The following is a 17,116-nucleotide window of genomic DNA, read 5'->3' as shown; positions in this document are numbered from 1 at the left end:
AGAAGGCAGACACTCAACTGCTGAGCCACCCAGGTGCCCACCTGCTCTATTCCTCACAGGAGTTGCTCAAAATTTTTGTCATGGTGATGCACTCTGCACTAAGTTCAACCACTGACATAGATTTTTTCTATTTTTCTCCTTTTCCTTTATTTCTAAGATTATCTGAGATGGGAGGAGTTAAGATTTGAAAGCAGATTACCACCTCAAACTGTTTTTCTGCATCCCCAAAGCAACTACACTATCTGCTTTCCATCGGTCTGATTTTCACATTTACTTCTCAGAAGGCAAACATCTCACCTTCCATCATTGTGCTTGATGGATGCTTCACTGTCACCCAATCAATGGCAGTGATACATGTAATTAGCTGTTAAGACTCTTTAAAAGCCCGGTGGTCCAGTCTCAATACAATGTTTGGCTTAAGGGAACACCATCCAGCTACCAAAGATTTTATCTGTCTTTGTCCACTTACAGCATATATGACAGTTGCTCCTAGACCTTTGTCTCCCAAAGTTCCCCAAATACTCGTGTTCCCTGCCTTGCCCCTGTCCCTTTCTTCTTCCTTCCCACTGTTTCCTCATCTTTTCTCACAAGACTCCATCTCAAAAAAGACAAAAGAACAAAAAGGAAGGAAGTAGGGGAAAACAGAATACAAGAGAGCAGAATGGGACCTGCAGGGAGGGGGTCAGGCGGTGGAGAAGCTCGACCGGGACTTTGAAGGAGCACACTTAGACTGTGCATATTTGCATCTTAGCTTTACCTCTTGGCAGCCATGTGCCTGCAAGCAAATTGTCTCACTCCTCAGTTTCTCCCTCTGCCAAGTGGCAATAATGATAGCACTGCCTCGAAAGATTGTTACGAGGAGAAAATGAGTTTATACATGCAATATATTTAGAAAAGTGCCTGGTGTGTGTCACGAACCATATAATCAGTATGTAGTATATAGTATGTTTCACTTCCAGCACATGGAGAAGTGGCTGGCACATATGCTTGGGCTCAAAAGTGTTGGGAGTTGAATGAAACTCATTTGTTATTTTGTCTGTGAGGGTTTCATTAATGGAAATGTCTGCATCTCCAATTGAACAACTACATCCTTGTGCCATCATAAATCATGCTCCAATAGAAAAAAAAAAAAAGAGAGAGAAAAACCTTGCAAAAGTTGCAAATGGCTTTCATCACATCTCGTTTGTGCCCATGTCCCATTGCGTTGTTTCAAGCCTTCGAAAACACAAAGGAAATGAAAGGGGCCTCTGTTTTCTCCTTGCACAAAGAGCTGCCCATAAAGACCACATAACAATGCCACTTTACAAAGTGGCTCCCCATGGCCTACTAGGTTGATGGGCAAGCAAGTCCTGCCACACAACGGTAAATACATTCACACAAATGTCCTGGTTGAAACCATCAAGCCTGAAAAGCTATGAGAGACCCATTAAAAAGGCATTTAGGGGAAACTTCAGCCAAATTAAAAAGCTTCCTACCACAGGGAGAAGCATCTGTGTTGCTGGAGCAGGGAAGTGGGAGACTCTGGAATCGGGCTGCAGGAACCAGAGAGAGAAGAATCACAGAATGGTGAGAGATGGGAGGATGGCTTGGGAAAGGAGCCCCAGTGCAACGCTGAGCTGAGAGGGTCTGCAGCTGGATTTAAAGGTGAAGTATAACCCAATAGACCCCCAGGACTAGTGGGGAACTTGTGTGTCAAAGGAGCAGCTCTCCAGAACCTCAGGAAATAACAAGGGCATTTCAGGATCAAAGAGGAAGTCAGTCTCAGAAGTGGATCCGATCCACTTTATGGTCACTTTGAGTTAATCCAGATATGCCCAGTGCTTGCCCCTTAGCCTGAGGTCACAATGGGGTCTGGGGATTTGGAACTGACCATTTCTCCTAGACCACAACCCTCCCTTGGCAACTGACCCTCACTGATGTTCAACCCTAACATGGTGCTGAGACTGAGTTAGACCCACACGGTACTCCTTTATTCAACAAACATTGTGATTTTGCTGCATAATAATTCAAAACCAAAAATATTTATTTTTTTAATCTGCACAGCTACACCAACTTCTCTACCAGCCTGATATCATTTGGATGCAAGCTCTCATGACATAAAAACCTCCAGATAATGTTTGTGCTTTTCTGTAAAAGAAAAGATCTGTGTTATTAGTTCTCAGCTAAACACATTTGTAAACAAACTGACAAAAGTCACATACAATATATCACTGAAAATATATGAATTATGGTGCCCTCCAGTGACTATTTAGACATTAAACTAGAACAATGAAGCAACCTTTATCTGATTCAGAGAAAGCCAGTATCTGTCTACCATTGATTGCTTAAATACATTCTGTACCTTTCAAGGACAATCACTGATGGAGGTAGTCACATATAAGAGTTCCAAGAAGTTGGAGGGCGCAGGTATTGGTGCTGAGCTCCTTTCTTCTCAAATAATAGCCAGGTTGTAGGGCACTGAGGCAAGGTGGGCAGTGGAGAGGGTGGGTCACATGGGCGAATCAAAAAAAAAAAAAAAAGAAAGATAAAGAAATAGAGATTAGAAGATTTCACACTGAAATAAAGAAATTCATGTTGCCTTAAATATAATTTGTGTTAGTTACATTTCAATTCCTAATTTATACATAGCAGGGTTGATAAAGAATTACATTATAACAAAATTAGCCAGAATAATTAGCATAGTATATGTGCTACTGATTAAACACCCAGCAGATAGCTTGGTAATTAAGATCAGCGAGTGCCATATTTTGAGGCTTTGTCATCTTATTATCTGCCTAACAAGTGCTTCATCTTTACCTCCCTTCTGATTTGAAGTTTGATAGCAATCTCTAATAATTCTTGGGTTGTTTTTTTTTTTCTTTAAATTACTGTACCGAAATTCCAATAATTTTCCTATGGCTACTAGTCTCACTCTCTTTGTATTTGCACAAAATGGTGCTGATGTTATATTCTTTCTAACTGTAAGGCGTTTGATATGCCAAGCATTTGTGCTTGGAAATTCAGGTTCAAAAATCTCTCCCAAAACTCATCATTCTTTGGCCGAAGGAAGAATCAGAGGCCAACCACACTCTGCAAGTTGGTCAGACATCTGAAGTCTGATCCATTGAGTTAAGATCTCCTTTTTGGGCAAAACCCATTGCCAAGGATTCCCAGAATATCTCTAGCAGGGTCCATTTCCAGTCTCTGTGACACCGGAAGGCAGTCTCTCAAGTGGACATGGCCACTTGCTCATTGATGACCCCCGCCCACAACGCCACTGCTCCTCCTTCAAGGAGTCTGGCGTTGGCTGCTGTCCTTGCAACATACAGTGGGATTTCATCATGGAAGGCAAGAAGAGTTCAATGGCCAAAGACCAGAAGGCTTGGAGAGTTCATCACATCCCTTATTACAGGCTAAGCCAAATATGCTGCATCTCTGTAGACTAAACCAGGACGTTTCCATGATTTTAAAGGTAGAGTGAATACACTACGTATCAACCCAAAATACTTTGAGCTGCAAGCCATTGAAAACTTGTGAACAGTGCTTAAGGAATAAAGACAGGAAGTCTGGTGGCTGGCGGTCCAGAGCTGAAGCAAAGGTCCAGAAAGGTCATCGAGAAGCCATCTCTTCCCCTCCAACTGTTCCATTCCCTTCAGTATGTTGGTCCTTCACTCTTGACTGTCACCTCATAGCTACAATGCAGCTGCCACATCTCCACACACTGTGTCCATGTTCAAGGGAAGAAAGAAGCACCAGCCACTACTACTTCTCCTTTCAATCAGTTTCAGGGGCTGGTGTTGCAAATCATAAGGTCAGCCTCACAGGCTTGCAGTACCCCTCTGGATCTCCCTCTTCATCTCACTTCTGCTAAAAGAAGGCATTGTTCCATAGGACCAATGAGGGCTCTCTTTTAAAGTAGTGTCCCCTTTTCATCTTCCCCCACTTGCCAACATCTGCACTGCCCCATCTCTAGAATAACCCTGAACCGAGACCTTCAGGAAGATAGATTCCCAGGGCCCTGTGGAGAAAAAGGCCACCAGCCAATGCCCTCCCCAGCAGCTGCAACAGGAGCCAAGATTTGTTCTATTTATAACCATGCCCACAGTGCCCTGCATGACGCAGCTGCTACCTTTGGACTCAGTTGAGAAGAAGAGAAGTTTAGTCAATACACAAACAACATTACAATGTCCAACTCCGATCGCCTTCCGGATTACCCGGTCAACTCAGATTTGGTGAAGAGATTAAAGTCTGCCCTGGACACCAAGGATGAAGAGACAGTGAGCCACTTGATCTGCGCTGAAGTGAGGCACGTGGACGCCGTGATAGAACTGGCCAATGACGACTGGATGAAAGACCCCTCTGCTCAGCTCCCCGCCAGCGTGCTCGTAGGTAACCAGGATGTACCTGACGCTAAATTCCCTACCATGAGCGCATGCGAGGGGTGGGCCACTCCTGGAGGTGGAAGGCTGAACGGTTGAAAAAGGCACATGAGCTGTGCTCGGCTGCCTGGTCCTTGTTGATATACATACACACATGCTGCGTATAGTGCGTGTATCCGTGTGTGTTGCTGTGCAACAGCTGGCGCGTGATACAAATAATTCAAAAAGGGGGAAAGCACTCCGTGGCACCACCATCTTCCCACAGCATCTGTTTTCATTTCTCCACTTCTGCATGTGGATATGTCCATGCAATTTTGTGTTCTGCTCTGTTGGGTTGATATATCTAAAGTATTTTCCGCGGTGCTAGGTCTTCTTAATTTCAATCACCTATCCAGGTGATGAATCACAAAATACTTAAACCAAATGCCTACAAGAGAGGAATATTTGTTTACGTTTTTTGCTCCTACCAATAAGGCCATAATTAGCATCTCTATTAGCATCCGAATGGCTTTTCAGGTTATCTCCTTAAAATAAATCGCCAGGGGCAGAATGATTGGAACAAGGACAGAAAAATTACCAAACTGTTTTCCAAAAGAAAGGGCTTCTATTTCCTCGACAGTGAGTGTGTGTGTGTCTTACCACACCCTGAACATTGCTGGTGATGCGTATTTATTTATCCTTAAGCCACCCACTGAGTAAGTGTGCCCTGGTCATCGCGCACCGCCCACCCGCCCACAACGTCTCATCCACAGGGTTTTTGGTTTTGTCCGTAGACCTCTTCATAGGTGACGTGTCTATTCAGGTGGGCAATCTCTCCCCATTTCTTTGTATTTTGGGGGAGGTCATTTTGTGGATCTTCTTTGTGTAACATATGGAAATATGTTGCCTGATGCAAGATTTACTTTGAATTTCATGGTGTTGTGTTCTAGCTTGTCAGACGTGCTTGACCCCGACAAAATGCACGGGGCTCCTCTCCACCTGCTAAACGGAGTCCCTCCTGACATACATGTATGTGTGCATGCACGTACGTGTACACCTGCACATATGCACCCACACACGCAAACTCATGCTCACACGTGCAGGAAGTATACCAAAGAGGAGTATGCATGGATCATTGGTGCTAGCCACTGGGACTTTCGTGCGATGAAGAGAGGGTTCCAGATCGGTCCTGCAAGGGGGTGACAATCCCTCGACTCCCTCAGGACATGGATGTACTCCCAGGGCCGCCTTTCACCATGGCCTTAAGCAAGCTGCTTTAAGGCTATAGAGAGAAACCATCCCCTGCTTCTTCTTTTCCTTGGTTTTCCTAATATCTATGGCCACGATCAGGGTGAGGGCCCAGGAGCCACGAGCCCAAAGAACAACACACGTTTGTTCTGACCCCAGCTTTACATAGACAGGCACCGTCATCTCCCCAAGTGCACCCAGTGATGCAGGAGATTGCACGGGGGTAGGAGGAGGGGACTTTGTAATCATAAACTGCAATTTGATCAGGAGCCTTGAGCTCTGTGTTTTGCATTTGCCTCCCCCCTCCCGTGGCCCCCCGCAGAGCCCCTCTGCACACTGCCTGCCTTGTGCCTGCCTATGAGGCTGACCTTATAAGTTACATCACCTGCCCAGTGCTCTCTGACTCCTACTGGGTGTAGCTAATGGAAAGTGCTCAGAGGAGCAGGAGAGGTGGGATATTTGCTCCAGGGACCCTTCCCTGCCAGATCTCTGCTGCGATTTGGCTTCATCCTTGTGCCAAAGGCTCAGCCCCTGGCTGACATCCTTTACCTCCCTACTCACCCCTTCAGGCACAGGGATGAGGGCTCCCACTGTAGCTGTGGCCACCCCTCATTGGCTTCCCTGAATCCTGCCTACCTTTGTTATACTTCGTGGTTATGACATCTGTTTTCTGCTATACTTAAAAGCAAGTCCCCCCTCTCCACCTCCCCCTTTACAAAGCCATCCCAGCTCATTGGGGATCTTTGTATTTGGAATCTCCCATTTAAAATATCATTCTTTTCACCTTACTAATTGCCCAGCACCATCTGTACTGTCCCCGCACCATAACTTTGCTGAACTCTTGAAATCAATGAAATTTCTGTTAGAGTTTCATTCTTTCCCACAATGAACCCATTACATTCTTAACCATATTTGTATGTACTTCTCCCCATCAAACTGCCCCATTCAGAAGGACAAGAACAGTTCATTGCTGATGACATGTTTTAAGGTCTTGGGTTAGTTCAAGGTTGATTTCAACTCAGGGTGATTGTAACACTGAATGATTAAGGCACATCTTGTTACCAGTGACTCTATTTTAGGGAAAGCCAGCCGTCCTTGAACCCGAGGCAGAGAGTGCAGCATGCTCAGTCTTGTGTTCTAGGTATGCCGCTCCAGGCACAATGTGAAAGTAAGACTTGAAGGAAATGAGAAAGGGAAGGAGAGCCTATTTAGGAGGTGACTCTCCAAGTGAGAGATGACAAGGGCCTAAACCAAGAGAACAGGATAAACACAAAGATAAATGACAAAGATGAGAACTGCATGGGTACCCACCCATGGGAAGGTCTTGGTGACAAGTAGAGGCTAGTGCCGCCAACTGAGACCAAAAAACCAGAGGGACCTGATGGTGACGGTGTCCTGAGCCTATGCAGTGTGCCTGGCAGTATGGAGAGTGGAGAATGCAAACAGGAGTAACACACGGGATGCCTCCTAGGCTCACGGCCCAGGCAACGTCAGCGCTGGGTGGCTATTAAGGGTCTGAAGAAGCTCTTGCCGTGGTGTGGGATGTTCCAAAAGGAAGCTTGGGCTCTGCCACCAGTGAGCTGTGTGGCCTTAGGAAAGTCACTTTCTCTTTCTGGGCCAATGACATGAAATTCAATTAAGGCTTTCCAAACAGGTCCATGGTGGAATGAGCTTGGGAGATGCTTCCTGCTGAGTCACATGCTCAGAAATTGGCACAACGGTATATTAAAGGCTCAGTGTGGTTTTGCCACCAGGGGAATTGGCAGTTTGTATATACTTTTTGGGAACCACTGGCTTGGATCAATGTTGAGGTCCCATCCATCTCCGTGCTTCTCTGAGGCTATGATCCCAAAGACTCATTGTCACAGCCTGCAACAGAGCGTGGGTTCTTTTTTGCTGAGTGTGGGAGCAAATGAGCTCTTTCTCCAGGCAACTGTGAGTCCTTGGGGACCATTCTTGGCAGGAACAAGAGCTGTTTGGATTTAAATATACATATGGGGTCTTTAGAATGCTTGAAGAGTGGTCAGAACTTACAGCAATACCTTGAAATGCAGCCCATACTGGGAATGGATACTGTGAGGAGTTTAAATCCTCCAGGGGAAGAATATGAAGATGGGGAATGGGGCTGGGCCAGCGATGACCAGCACCAGGAATGCCCACTCAGGCCGGGAGAGGTAGGAGCCAAATGGCATGGTGGCAAATGCATTTGGGGGAGAGGAGGAAAGTTTCCATCCCAAAGATAACCCTGGTTGGCAGGTTTTTGAGTATTGTTCAAAGATGACGACTTGCAAAAATAAGAAAAAGAAAAGTAATCATTCTCTCTTGTGTGCTTGTCAATATGAACACACAAGGACCTTGTATCTGTCAGTGAAATCACCATGTTCATTGCACTGTGAACTTATTATTCCATCAAATGTAACACGCAAAAATAATAATAATTTATTTCATTGCATCCACGTCAGTGTTACAATAAAAGCATAGAGAAAGAGAGGCACCAGCTGAGAAAATGGTGGGAACGGCTTTTTCTGGAGAAGTCTCCCCCAGGCGTATATGGCCCCCCTTGATGATGGCAGAGGTCAGAGGAACTTAAATTTTTAGCCCAAGCAGATCATGGGGCAAAGTGCAGAATGTATCCTCCCTACACAGTTGGCAGAGAGACAGGGGAATGGTCATCAACTGGGATTCCCCTGAAGACACAACTCACATAGTCCCTGCAGGGCCATCTGCTCCCCTGCAAGGATAGGCTTGGGATGGACTGGGAGTGGGCCATGGTCCGTCTCTCTCTCTCTCTCTCTCTCTCTCTCTCTCTCTCTCTGTCTCTCTCTATGACAAACTGAACAGGGCTGAGCACAAAGCTCCTCCGTAATCAGCTCCCTAATCTGACCAACAGGAACCTCCCACCAAGCTGCACCCAAATTCTGGGGCACATGAGGACTTCTTCTGCTCACCTAAGCTACTCCCTCCTTCCAGACCCTGCTCAGTGGATGGCTTCTGCCCTAGGGCCACCTCTGCCCATCTGGCCCACAGACTCTCTTCCCTCCACAAGGGCATGAAGCCCTCAGTCTCAATTAGTTACTGAAACACAGGCCTTGCTGGGCTAGTTGTTATATGGACTAGATATTTAAAACTTAAAAACAGCTCCTTGCAGATGAGATCCCTGTCTAACACTTATTGGTATCCAGAGCCTAGCACATGGTCTTTGCCCTGAGAAGGAGCTCAAGGTCCGTGTGTCCTGCCTGACATGGACAGGCTAAATGCCTTTGCTGACATTTAAGGTGAGTGGACACAGATCGCCTTCCCACAGATACTACTAGAGTTAGTCTTTCTACAAAGAAACATTTAATTTTACTTTCTGCTAAAACCAAATCTCTACTGTTTAATATTAATGACAATTGCATCATTTGTCCTTACATCTCTTCAGTGCCCATCAGCTCTCTAACCACCAAGAACATGGGAAGGGAGAAAGGATGGCTGGGGGATGGGTGGTGAGACCCATCTTGTCCCCAAATGCATCAACTGTACAATTTGGTAACTGGCGTAATCAAACTACTTAAGAAACAACTGATTACTAATTGCTATTATTAAGGATGTCAGCATTCCATGATTTTGCTGCTGATATATTATATACAAGTCAAGATGCTACTTGAATTCTTGATTGAAACAGAAAACTAGAGACATTATGTTGTGTTTGGGGTAATGGTATTTAAGCGTCTGGAGGCGAGTTAAGAAATACTAATTGGGTTTTTATTAAGAGATCGCACCCAGCAGCACATATAGGTGGGGAATGAGTGTGGGGAGTGTGTGATAAGCGTGTGCATACATGTCAAGATGGGGTCTGTTTGTGGAATATAACCCTTATCCAACCAGCACCCCTGCAGACTTGACACTAAGTCCATCACCACATTAGGGCAACATCCACCACTCCTTCCCTACGTATGGAGGAGAATATAACCCAGGGCAAACCAAACAGTCAAACATCAGTTAAATGAGCACAGCCCCTCCCTTGTCGTATTCAAGCCTACAACAGAAGCATGCACACTGCTGGTGGCTCTGAGATTTGATGTATTGGGGACAGCAAGAGACTAATACTGAGATGATCCAGGTTCTTCCATTGGCTCTACCACTGCCTCTGTGGTCTTGAACTTGTCAGTCCATCTTTCTGAACCTTAATATCCTCACTTTAAAAAAATGAGATTGGTCAGGCCATCTCTCAGGGTCTTTATAAATTGCACTAACTAAGGTTTTGAGACCATTGACTTGTGTTTGTGGAGGACATTTAAAAAATCCCATCTCCTTCATGTGTTGCATCCTAACAGAGGCCTGTGTAGATCCCACCCCACCTACAAAGAGATGGCTAACGCCACACCCATGGGAGAAGGAAGGTGTCTCCTGGAGTGCTGGTAGTTTAGGAACTTGGCTCAGGGCCAGGCTATTCTAATTGTTGGGGTGAATACGTCCCCAAACCAGAACATGTTAGAACTGGATCACCCCTAAGTAGAAGCAACAGAGAGGAATCACAGGTAGTGAGGACCTTCATGAGGTACATATTTCCCAAGGGCTTTTGTATTTCCCACTTACCCAGCTGAGGAAAACAAGGCTCTAAGACGTTGTGTTACACACCCGGGGTCCAACAGCTGGTAGAAAGTATAAACCCAATGCTCTTCCCAGCATTCCATGATCCCAGCATTCCATGATGTGTATAGTTCTTCCGTCCTACATCTGCATTTTACAGATGGGGACACTGAGGCTCACATTTGTTCCTCCACTGATCAATAGCCAGTTAGCAACAGTGTGTAAACAAGGTATGTTTCCTGAGTTTCAGGCAAGTGCTCTTGATACCTATCCACCCAGACACATTTTGCAGGAGCAAATTTCCCCACTGAAGCTGCATACAACCCTTTGATTTTACCTTACGCATGCATATACTCACACCCACACACGTCAATAGCATGGAGTCTCTGGCTTCAAAATTCAAATATGAGTATTAAGAAAAGACATGGATGAATGAGTGGGGTCCCTGGTTGCAGAATAAAAACAGAAATGGCAAGCAGGAGGTCAGTGGTGACAGGGAAGCATAGACAGGGAGGCACTCCACCATCTCGGCTGCACACCCTGAGCAGAGAATGTGGGGGCAGGGAGACCCTGCTCGAAGCAAAATGAAATTAAACCTTTCTAAGTACTTATAAATCAGCACCTAATGACACTATCCCACCACCAGCCGGAGCATTGCTCTTATTACTTTGATTCACAAGCCAGGAAAAGATCCGGAATTATGCACAAATTATTGTCCCATCTTCTTAATTAACACTGATTGCAAAATTCTTGCTAAAGTCCTTGCTAACAGACTCAATTATGCGCTGCCTGAATTGATTCACCCAGATCAAGTGGAATTTATTAGAAATACACTTTCCTACAATAACATCAGATTATCTTTGAATATAGTTAAATTATTTAGGAATAAAATGGCTCCAGCAACCAGCCTGTGCTTTAGATATAGAAAAATATCTCCCACCACCTAGAATAAAGATATTTCTTTGCTTTCAACCAGATACACACCCTAGGCTCTCTTCTTTCCCAGAAGCAGGTTGAAGCACTGTGATGAGATGAGATGCATGCCTTAGAGCTAATGGTCCAGCTTCAGAGCATATGGGGCAGGAAGAAAAATCCTACAGGGTCACGTCTCAGCTCCCCCCAGTATGGATTGTCACTGCCTGTGGAACACAGTGAAATTGCAATTAGACTAAATCAGGATATTTTCAGAATCAAAATTGAGAAACAGGCTAATAAAGAAATAATGTATGCTGATGACATACTTCTATTAGCATCACTCCCAAGCACACTGGAGAGTTTTGAAAGAACAAAAAGAAATGAGGATGATAGCAAAGAGGCTTTTCTCATTCCCAGGAGGATGATGGTTCCTGCAATGGTGCGTTCTGCTTAGGAAAAACATTCCTAAGGCACTAATTGGAAGTAGCAAATGCACTACCTGTAGCCTGGTTCTCCTTCCCAGTCCCATTGCCCATTATCTTCCAACACCAAATTCAGCAACTGGGTATAAACAGGGGATGGATTTGTCCTACTCACCATGTCCTGGCTCGCAGTAGGTACATGATAAATATTAATAAACCAAATAGCATATGGATGACACTAAAATTCTCTTGGGTTAGCCTTTGATAGATGGATATGTTCTTAATAGGCTGGGATTGAAAAGAAGGGAATCCAAATAAAAGGAGCAGAGTGAGCAAACGTGGAGCAGACAAGGTCATACTGCCCTGTGCAAGGAAGAGAGACCTGCCTGGAAAGGAGAGTGTGTAAATCATAGCAGAGGAGGAAAGTAAAGGCAAGTAAGTTGGGATAGTATTACGTGAGGCCACAAATTCTAGACATAAATGTTTACACTTATTTGGAAAAGGCAGTGAGGATCCATTCAACAATGGAATGAGAGCATCTAATTTGGAAAAAAACAAAAACCCTTTTACATAGGAAGGATGGCAGTGGGGTCCAAAATCTACTCATTGAATCCCTCAGGCCATACAACACTCCGACCTCTCTTGAAGCTAGAGTTGGCCTTGCTCTAGTCAACAGTGGGCTCAGCAGTAGATCCAAGATGACAGAAGGAAGTCTGTGAATTTGCAAATAGATCAACAAAAAGCATCCAACCTGAAGAACAGAAAGTAATGTGATGGAAAACAAAATGAACAGGGACTGTGGGACAGTTTAGAAGATCTAATGTACCCAACTAGAGCCCAAGAAAGAGAGAAGGAAGTAATGGAGAAGAAAAAAAATATTTAAAGAAATAGACACCAAACATTTCCCAAATTTGATGAAAGACATAAATTTACAGATTCAAGGAGTTCAGCAAGCCAGAAGCAGGATTTGGGGAGGGAAATAAGTCAACTGTGTGCCAGGGTACCTCGATGCTCTGCGACTATGGTTGAGTTGAGTTTGTCTTGAGAATAGAAAGGAGGTTCACTGGAGCGAGGGGAGGGAAAGGCACACAGAGAGCAGGATGCAATAACAGTTTCCTATTCAGAAGTGCATACCTCTCCCTTTCCCACAAACCTGTAGTGGCTCCCTACTGCCTACAGCAAAGGTCAGCCAACCTTGACCTGAGACCTGGCTACCTGTTTTTTACAAGTAAAGTTTTACTGGCCATGCTCATTCATTTTCATATTCCCAATGACTATTCTTGTGCTATCATGGCAGAACTAAAGAGTTGCCACAAAGACCATAGGACTTGCAAAACCTACATTTACTATCTGGCTCTTTACAGGAAAAGTCTGGTAACTCCTGTCCAATAGCTTCCAGTTCAAATTTTATAGCAAGTGTTCAAGGGCCTGAAGGACATGCCAGGAGCTATCTTACCCCATCACTTGCTTCTCCCAGCATCCTTTTTCACCCACCCTATATTGCAGTCAGTGATGGATAACAGCACTAGTGAGAGCACAGGTGATGCCCTGCCAAGTGTTTGCCATGGAAATGACAGTAGGCATTTAAAAACATTGATAGCAGGCAGCCAGGATGCTTAGCGGTTTAGTGCTCACTTCAGCCCAGGGCATGATCCTGGAGACCCAGGATAGAGTCCCACGTCAGGGTCCCTGCATGGAATGTGCTTCTCCCTCTTCCTGTGTCTCTGCCCTCTCTCTCTCTCTCTCTCTCTCTCTCTCTCATGAAAGGATAAATAAAATATTTAAAAAATAAAATAAAAACATTGACAGCCACTTGACAATTAATATGACAGTGAAGATTCCTGGACTTTTTTCCACTGTATTTTTTCTTGTAATTAATTTTAATTGTATTTTTTAAAAGAATCAGTCCATGGCAAATTGAGACAAAAAAAAAAAAATCCCAGGTCCTTCAGTAGTTGAGAAACTCTCTCAAACCACACCCTCAGTGATACCATCAATCCCTTACGCCCTTCTTGGCTCTTGGGCAAGCCACCTCTCTGCTCTCCTGTTTTCATCACCTGTTCTAACAACACGTCCACCCATCCTTCCGAGTGGCCCCGGAGCTTCAGGGGCTTACAGTCTAACACTGAGTGGAGTTTGCCCCACAGGATATTTGCAGAGCATGAACACCTGTGAAGAAAGGGAGAAAATCACCCTGACAGAGTAGAGGTTGATCTGTGACACAGGCCCCACAGTGCCATGCGTGGCCAGCTCTAGGGGAGCTCTGGAGCTGAGACCCTTCTCATAGTTTTCCCACATTGGGTCAAGATGGCAGGACCTCCCCATCTTCCACAGCTGAGACAAACCCCAAAGGGAAATAAGACCTCCCTAACAGCAGGGCCTGGGTGGCCTATTTCCATGTCCACCAAAGATCTAGTCTCTACCACTCACCTCGGCTCTGACCTCCCCTGGGCATGCTGGCTGCTGCTTCTTTTCTACCCATATCTTCTCCTCTGCCTGGCCCTCCTTCCAGACTGCACCCATGCCTCGTGCAATGCAGCCCTGAGGCTACTCCTTGCCTCTTGCTCAGCCAAAAATAATGGGATACAGTCCCTCGCTCCCACCATAGGTATAGGAAAGGAAACAGACACCCTCCAGGGGACATGAGCCATTCTGGTCCTTCAGCTCCCTCTGTGCTTTGCACAGATGCCACCTGTGGAAAAAGCCTGTCCCATCCCTACTTCCTGTCACAATAACACTCTGCTTGATGCATTCTCCCCATCGGACCTGTACCTCTCGTTAGCACCAGTTACTGGTTGCCTCATCTATCTCTCCCACCAAGTGCAACACTTCCTAAGGCAAGGACTTTACTCTTTGCCTCTGTAGGCTGCTAGTACCTGAAAAATCCCCTGTACTTATAAGCTCAATATGGAAATTTACCCTTCCACTTGTAAACTAAGAAGCATCAGTTGTGCCTGTTTTCCAAAATTCGATTTTTTAAAAATCTTATTATTTTAACTTGCATCTGAAATCCGTGGAATTATATATTGTGTGTGTCTTTAACAGTCATTTATATTTTTATAATGCCTTTTTCCTATCTTTCTGTTGGAAACCCAAAGTTTGCATTTTTCTACCAACAGAAAAATAAGTGAAGTCAGCTTTAAATCCATCAGATAAAACTGGCCCCAGTCTGCTCCACGCAGAGCCGCAAAGCAACCAAGCAAGCCCACCAGGAGCCCTCCCTCCTCAACCACAGGATCAGTCAAATTCTCGTTTCTGGAAGGGATATGAAGGGTGACAGGACATAATGATCAGATCAAAGCAACTTCAAGAGAGAAGTATTTTGCTCCCTGTGTGAGATTCATAAAAAACAATCAGTCTTAACATGCAATTTGTCTCAAGAGGCAGTAGCTGCAATTTTATCATGTAATTAAATCCCCATGACAGTCGTAAAGAAACTTCGTCACCTTTATCAGGGAAAGCTTCGATAATATGCTTTCCAGCAACGTCCCCAGAGTCTATAAATGTCCTTCCAGGGCTATTTACTCGTGGCTGTGCATGCTGAGGACCTGGCTGCTCTGTTTCACACTCCACCACAGTGGATATGCAGCACTCAAGGGCACCTTTGTTTCTGAGCTTCCAAAAAAGCCCTCCTGGGCTATGGATGAAAGCAGCACTTGACCTTTGGATAAGATCACATTCATAATGAGAAGTGACTTCGTTGTTTTGCGTAATCCACTTTGGGCTGGGTAGCAATGTCGGGGAAAATAGGTTATCGAGGTGTTTCCCCCACCCCCCCACCCCCGCCATATTGTGTTCTTCTACATGATGGGAATGAGATTTCTTAATAATGTGGAATCAGTACAGACAATTTAAGTCATTATTAATAGATACACTTGATCTGAGGAAGTAAAATGTTTTAATGTTTTGTTAAATGAGGTGTGCTGTGCTAACATTGTTATTCAGAGAAAAGGTTGAGATATTTTAACACTTTTTTATATTAATGTCTGTGTGACTAACTCTGGTGGATGGGTGAATGTGTCCTGGAGCTCTTAAAAGCAGAGCCTTACACACCCTCCTAGCTTATTATTCTAAAAACTTTTTTTTTTATTTGAAACAGCTACAGGGAGTGGGGATGAAGGAGGAATGGCCTTTAGAAATTAAATGGGAGAGTGGGGAACCAAAATAAGATAAAATGATCTACAGGGAAAGTAAATTCACTGTAAGACCTTTGCTATTGGCCAAGCGGTATAGTAATGCGAATATTCTAGGGTCTAATGGGAATTTCATACGTGGCCATTTACAGAAACGATTCGTGTAGGAAGTATGAATTGACCAGGCTAACAATATACATTCACATATTTGAGAACATGCTCAGAATCTCACAATGTCCACCTGAGGAATGACTTCCTGCCCTAGCTTGTCCATTTACTTGGACGCTTGACCCCAGAAGGAAGTTGACATTTGCCCAATGGCACAGGAAAGCATCCACCCATTTGGCTGTCTCCAAGAACACAAAATAATGGCAGGACATCTTGCGGCCTGGGGAACTCTACCTTGGGGCCTGAACACATGGAAAGTCTCTGTCCTGGAGAAACAGCCTGACCCTGTAATAAAATCCACATTTCAGGCTCAACTAGATTCTCCCACTAAGTACCACAGAGCTCATCCTCAGATACTTCTGAGCAAAAGAAAATCATTCATTGATTCAATGGCAGGATGCAAAGATTCTGACATCACTTGAGAATAATAACTACCATTTATTCAAACACTATCATTTGTACATCTCATAATTTCAGGGTGGATTTTACTTTTCCATCTCATTTGATCCCAAGACCAAAACTCCTTCTCACTAACTACCTACCCTTCAAGGCTCTGTGTTGAGAGCCAGTTTTTCTGTCTCCTATGGCTAAAACATTATAAGTCCCAAAAATATTCTTTGCAAAATTACATTTAAGTCCAGTTGACTACCTGGATAGTTAGTAGAGAGATTTAGTGCATTCACTGGGCCGTCCAGATAGAAGCTGGGTATCCACCCCTATTTGGATTTTTGTCCTTCTTTTCCCAGGATTACTTCACTGTATGCAATAAAAGGCCACCACAATCAAATTTGTTTAGTATTCTGAAATGCTCCAGAGATACAAGTTAAGTTCCTCCATCAAACAGGTATCGTTTGATAGCTCTTCTGAAGAACTAAAACTATTAAGCGTGTGATTTGGAGAAAATTATTTTCATCAGAATTCCTCTCTTTCAAGAAGGGCATTGTTTGCTCAGAAGAATTTCCTGGACCAGGTCCCTGGAGTTGAGGCTAAAACTGGCAGGGATGAGAGAATGCCTGAAACCACAAGGAAGGGGAAGGATGGGGGAGGAGGGACTTAAGTGGTTGAGCCAGAGACAGAGGAAGTGTGGACAGAGGAGAGAGGTAGGATATGGTGCCAGATGCTTCATACCCTCAGGATAGTCACCAAACTCCCTGTGTGATGTTGGTAGTGGACTTAAAAGCAAACAAACCCAACCAAAAAACTAAGGAGCTAATTTTGTGCCTCAGTCTGGGGGCAGGACAGAGCGTACACAGTCTGAGCAAACAGGGAGCCATCGGGGTTCCAGGGAGGACTCTGGGTGCTATGAAGCCCGGGGTCCCAG

General features: G+C 44.7%; 1 protein-coding gene across 1 annotated transcript in view; it reads left to right on the top strand.

Moving 5' to 3' along the window:
• The first annotated feature begins 4,088 nt into the window (after positions 1 to 4,088).
• The window catches only part of ASB18 (ankyrin repeat and SOCS box containing 18), a 61,323-nt gene continuing 48,295 nt past the window's right edge, over positions 4,089 to 17,116 (top strand). Inside the window, exons 1-2 of the mRNA XM_038574285.1 lie at positions 4,089 to 4,368; positions 5,534 to 5,536. Coding sequence (XP_038430213.1) covers positions 4,164 to 4,368; positions 5,534 to 5,536 — 208 coding nt within the window. The 5' untranslated portion in view covers positions 4,089 to 4,163. The remainder of the gene's footprint in view (positions 4,369 to 5,533; positions 5,537 to 17,116) is intronic.

This window comes from Canis lupus, chromosome 25, assembly GCF_011100685.1.
Source record: "Canis lupus familiaris isolate Mischka breed German Shepherd chromosome 25, alternate assembly UU_Cfam_GSD_1.0, whole genome shotgun sequence".
Taxonomy (NCBI): domain Eukaryota; kingdom Metazoa; phylum Chordata; class Mammalia; order Carnivora; family Canidae; genus Canis; species Canis lupus.
Note: the sequence above shows the minus strand (reverse complement) of the source record. Positions and strands in the feature narration are given on the sequence as shown.